At 35.5% G+C, this 6,000-nt stretch overlaps 1 protein-coding gene across 2 annotated transcripts in view; it reads right to left on the reverse strand.

The window, feature by feature from the left end:
- The window catches only part of LOC142353957 (angiotensin-converting enzyme-like), an 82,967-nt gene that overhangs the window by 38,334 nt on the left and 38,633 nt on the right, over nt 1–6,000 (reverse strand). For both annotated transcript variants that reach the window (XM_075406190.1, XM_075406189.1), the window contains one exon: nt 5,646–5,811. In XM_075406190.1, the coding sequence (XP_075262305.1) occupies nt 5,646–5,811 (166 nt within the window). The remainder of the gene's footprint in view (nt 1–5,645; nt 5,812–6,000) is intronic.

The raw sequence follows: 6,000 nt of genomic DNA on the forward strand, positions 1-6,000 counted from the left end.
GTGAGCCCATTGCTCAGATTGTAAAAGCCACAAGTACACTCAGTACATATAATTTCAAGATTTTAAAATTGCCATTTATAGGGATGATAAGGCAAATCTGTTTTTTAATTAGTTGATTTTGAACTTTCAGTTCAGAGCATCTTCACAGTATGCAAAAAGTTCAGCTCTGAAAACAAAGAAGAGCAAAGCCATGATCAAATAAGAGGGGCTAGTCACATTAGAGACAAAATATTTTGAAGTTTTTTATGATGAAATCAACTAACAAAACGGATCCTTAATTGCGTCTTTTTTGAGCTGAGTGCAAGTGCAATTGGGTCCGATCCGGTAACGTATCAAATCACTCCATTTCAATCAATTTTTGTTCAATACAAACTGATTTTTGCGAAGTAAGTTGATTTCTTTCTACAACCTGTCGAGACAATACATAATTTGGACGAATGAAACTTTGCAGCATTACATGCACTTCCGAGACATTGATCAATTCATTGTGTTTAAAAAAAATGCGTGAACACTTTGTACCCCACACAGTTTAAAGCGAGTCTTCTTGCTATTTTGTACGAAGAGCCCTTCAATTGAGAACGCCCGCATTTCAACGGAAAAATGCCACTCTGGCGGTTCATTTAAACCTCTGTCCGATGAGATCATTAGCGTTCGCAGGCCAGACTAAAAATGCGACACTCGGGTTTTCGAAATCATCCAACAAAGAACATTCAGAGAGTTCTGTTCAAATATTGGAAAACAAAAAACTAATGGGAATGTGTCTCCAGAATATTGCAAAAACGGAAATCAAATTGCAAAAGTCTTAGCAACGTAGTTTAATCTTGATCTACATCAAACAACCTAGTTAAGACATAAAATGAAGACGCAAAAAACACTATAAAGAAAAAGTTCAACGCGACCGTTAGTTAGAATGTGTCTAAATTTCACCTCTTCCAAATGATCTGCAATCAAAACTGGTTTGATTATCTGAGCGTAATCGTCGTTTCAACAATTTCTAAGATTAAATCCATTAGACCATCCTATCGAAACGTCACAATGAGTATCATATTTGAACAGATTTCGGATAAACATCTCACGAGATAAAGTCAACTGATTTGGAGTCAAGGGAACGCCAACTAAGATACCTCAAAACAAGAGTTGAGCGTTGTTGGAGTTTAGGTATCCCAAAAGATTATTGCTTGTGCGCGAGTCTCCTGTACTTAGTTATCCATCCATATTCTGTGTGCTTTATTTTTGTCGTTCTGAAAATTACGCGATATCATACGACGATGACTTTTGTGCGTCTACAGTTTATAAATTCATTCTTGCGTTGAAAGGATGCTCTTCGTACAACTTTTACGATATTTATATTGTGCATCAACCAAACGTTAGTTCAAATTGTCTTTCTAAGAAATGTCCTCTAATCTGGTGCTATCTGCTAGATGATTTTAAATCAATATCAATAAACCGGTTTTCATAGAGTGTCAGGTACATTTTTCAAGAGATTTTTTCTTACAAAAGTTTCAATTTAATTTTGATCTATTATCGTTTCTGGTGCCAAAAACAGCTCGAAACTTCTTAAAATGAGAATAAAAAATTTTTGTACATTCTGAAGTTTGATAATTGCTTCAGGTCACATTAACGAAAAGAAATAGAAAATTGATACCATAAGCAATGCTACATGTAGCATTGCCTATGATATCAATTATCTATTTCTGGTAGTGTGGGATATCAATTTGGTTTACTTTATTCAACTACTTTAACCGATGAATAATCTATATTTTCAAAAATATTTGAGGGAAAATTTGGAGAAATTGGTTTGAACAGTTGCATTTTTGATCTGGAGATACTGGGATCGGAGATCGTTTTAAGCACACAATATTTTGTACAATGGTCTGGAGTTGATCTGGACAATGTATGGAATTTGGTCTGATCAGTGGCATATATGATCTGGGGATATTCTGATCAGAGGTCATCTCAAGCGCACAATCGTCTGGACGATGGTCTGGTTTTGGTGTGGGCCATGGTTGCAAAATCGTCTGGACAATGGTCTGATTTCGGTCTGATCGCGCACTTTAGTCTGATCAGAGGCTACTTTGGTCTCGGATGGTCTGATCAGAGGTTACTTTAGTCTGTTTTGATCAGAGACCACTTGCGGTGGACCCCTCAAACCCCTTTTTAAGCCTCAATGACATAAAACACAAACCAAATATGAAGCAAGAAGCAATTTTTTTTCGCTTTGATTTTTCTTGCACTCTTTTGAAAGATAGACTAGAAACGCTACATAAGACGTGTTTAAAAAATTTTGAGGCTGAAATTTTAACTCTTTGTAAAAATTTTGAGCCCAATGCTTATTCAAATTATTGTGAGCCCATTGCTCAGATTGTAAAAGCCACAAGTACACTCAGTACATATAATTTCAAGATTTTAAAATTGCCATTTATAGGGATGATAAGGCAAATCTGTTTTTTAATTAGTTGATTTTGAACTTTCAGTTCAGAGCATCTTCAAAGTATACAAAAAATTAATCTTCGACTTCAAAGAAGAACAAAGGCATGATTAATTGTGAGGGGCTAGTCACATTAGAGACAAAATATTTTGACGTTTTTTTTTAAGAAGAAATCAACTAACAAAACGGATCCTTAATTGCATCTTTTTTGAGCTGAGTGCAAGTGCAATTGGGTCCGATCCGGTAACGTATCAAATCACTCCATTTCAATCAATTTTTGTTCAATACAAACTGATTTTTGCGAAGTAAGTTGATTTCTTTCTACAACCTGTTGAGACAATACATAATTTGGACGAATGAAACTTTGCAGCATTACATGCACTTCCGAGACATTGATCAATTCATTGTGTTTTAAAAAAATGCGTGAACATTTTGTACCCCACACAGTTTCAAGCGAGTCTTCTTGCTATTTTGTACGAAGAGCCCTTCAATTGAGAACGCCCGCATTTCAACGGAAAAATGCCACTCTGGCGGTTCATATAAACCTCTGTCCGATGAGATCATTAGCGTTCGCAGGCCAGACTAAAAATCCGACACTCGGCTTTTCGAAATCATCCAACAAACAACATTCAGAGAGTTCTGTTCAAATATTGGAAAACAAAAAACTAATGGGAATGTGTCTCCAGAATATTGCAAAAACGGAAATCAAATTGCAAAAGTCTTAGCAACGTAGTTTAATCTTGATCTACATCAAACAACCTAGTTAAGACATAAAATGAAGACGCAAAAAACACTATAAAGAAAAAGTTCAACGCGACCGTTAGTTAGAATGTGTCTAAATTTCACCTCCTCCAAATGATCTGCAATCAAAACTGGTTTGATTATCTGAGCGTAATCGTCGTTTCAACAATTTCTAAGATTAAATCCATTAGACCATCCTATCGAAACGTCACAATGAGTATCATATTTGAACAGATTTCGGATAAACATCTCACGAGATAAAGTCAACTGATGTGGAGTCAAGGGAACGCCAACTAAGATACCTCAAAACAAGATTTGAGCGTTGTTGGAGTTTAGGTATCCCAAAAGATTATTGCTTGTGCGCGAGTCTCCTGTACTTAGTTATCCATCCATTTTCTGTGTGCTTTACTTTTGTCGTTCTGAAAATTACGCGACATCAGACGACGATGACTTTTGTGCGTCTACGGTTTATAAATTCATTCTTGCGTTGAAAGGATGCTCTTCGTACAACTTTTACGATATTTATATTGTGCATCAACCAAACGTTAGTTCAAATTGTCTTTCTAAGAAATGTCCTCTAATCTGGTGCTCTCTGCTAGATGATTTTAAATCAATATCAATAAACCGGTTTTCATAGAGTGTCAGGTACATTTTTCGAGAGATTTTTTCTTACAAAAGTTTCAATTTATTTTTGATCTATTATCGTTTCTGGTGCCAAAAACAGCTCGAAACTTCTTAAAATGAGAATAAAAAATTTTTGTACATTCTGAAGTTTGATAATTGCTTCAGGTTACATTAACGATGTATTGCCTATGATATCAATTATCTATTTCTGGTAGCCTGGAGTATCAATTTGGTTTACTTTATTCAACTCCTTTAACCGATGAATAATCTATATTTTCAAAAATATTTGAGGGAAAATTTGGAGAAATTGGTTTGAACAGTTGCATTTTTGATCTGGAGATACTGGGATCGGAGATCGTTTTAAGCACACAATATTTTGTACAATGGTCTGGAGTTGATCTGGACAATGTATGGAATTTGGTCTGATCAGTGGCATATATGATCTGGGGATATTCTGATCAGAGGTCATCTCAAGCGCACAATCGTCTGGACGATGGTCTGGGTTTGGTGTGGGCCATGGTTGCAAAATCGTCTGGACAATGGTCTGATTTCGGTCTGATCGCGCACTTTAGTCTGATCAGAGGCTACTTTGGTCTCGGATGGTCTGATCAGAGGTTACTTTAGTCTGTTTTGATCAGAGACCACTTGCGGTGGACCCCTCAAACCCCTTTTTAAGCCTCAATGACATAAAACACAAACCAAATATGAAGCAAGAAGAAATTTTTTTTCGCTTTGATTTTTCTTGCACTCTTTTGAAAGATAGACTAGAAACGCTACATAAGACGTGTTTAAAAAATTTTGAGGCTGAAATTTTAACTCTTTGTAAAAATTTTGAGCCCAATGCTTATTCAAATTATTGTGAGCCCATTGCTCAGATTGTAAAAGCCACAAGTACACTCAGTACATATAATTTCAAGATTTTAAAATTGCCATTTATAGGGATGATAAGGCAAATCTGTTTTTTAATTAGTTGATTTTGAACTTTCAGTTCAGAGCATCTTCAAAGTATACAAAAAATTAATCTTCGACTTCAAAGAAGAACAAAGGCATGATTAATTGTGAGGGGCTAGTCACATTAGAGACAAAATATTTTGACGTTTTTTTTTAAGAAGAAATCAACTAACAAAACGGATCCTTAATTGCGTCTTTTTTGAGCTGAGTGCAAGTGCAATTGGGTCCGATCCGGTAACGTATCAAATCACTCCATTTCAATCAATTTTTTGTTCAATACAAACTGATCTTTGCGAAAAAAAGTTGATTTCTTTCTACAACCTGTTGAGACAATACATAATTTGGACGAATGAAACTTTGCCGCATTACATGCACTTCCGAGACATTGATCGATTCGTTGTGTTTAAAAACAAATGCGTGAACATTCGGTACCCCACACAGTTTAAAGCGAGTCTTCTTGCTATTTTGATATTTATATTACCCATAAGATCAAAGAGTTAATTTTTTTTTAAAAAATAAGGAATTCGTTGTTTTCTTCCCAAAAGTAAAAAACGAAACTCTTAAGTTGCTTTTTCGATGCGCTAATCTTAGCTTTGAATTGATATTTTAAGATTTATTATGTAATATTGTAGAACAAGTGAGAATTTAAATCATCTGTTGTGCATTTCACTTTACAAGTTTTCGTCTAAAAATTGTTTCATAATTTTGGCCTGAATCTTATATTGCATCTTGCAATATGAAAGCTCTGACATGCGCCAAAAAATTCTTAGGTCACATTTCTCAGGAAGGTGAAATTTCAGTTGTGTGGTAACCAAGTCATGGACAAGACTGGCAGTTATAATTGCCGCGGTGTGAAGAAATTTAACATATTTCATTAAAAAAAAATTGAGATCAATGAAACCTTCGTTAAAGAAGTAGGTTTGATTGTTAGTCGCGAGGTAGTAGTATACATGTCCCATCTCGTGGTAGACAGTGAGTAGTCCTCGAGTGTCTGTTCTACCACACATGTACATTCTCTGATCAGTGGGGGGAACGAAGAAAGTCTCTGCAAATCCATTGCATCCAGGCTGCAAAAATACAGAGAAACTAATTATTTCCCTTCTTGCCACATATGGAGATCACTGCATTGAAAGGAGATTTAGCCAACAATTGAAAAATGAGAACTTAAGCCGAAAAAACGAGAGCACAACAATTTTAATAGCTGTAAAAACAAATGATTCCCTTTCACGAGTCAGATTTGTCCACCAATCAGATCG

This window comes from Convolutriloba macropyga, chromosome 15, assembly GCF_964194025.1.
Source record: "Convolutriloba macropyga chromosome 15, txConMacr16.3, whole genome shotgun sequence".
Classification (NCBI taxonomy): domain Eukaryota; kingdom Metazoa; phylum Xenacoelomorpha; order Acoela; family Convolutidae; genus Convolutriloba; species Convolutriloba macropyga.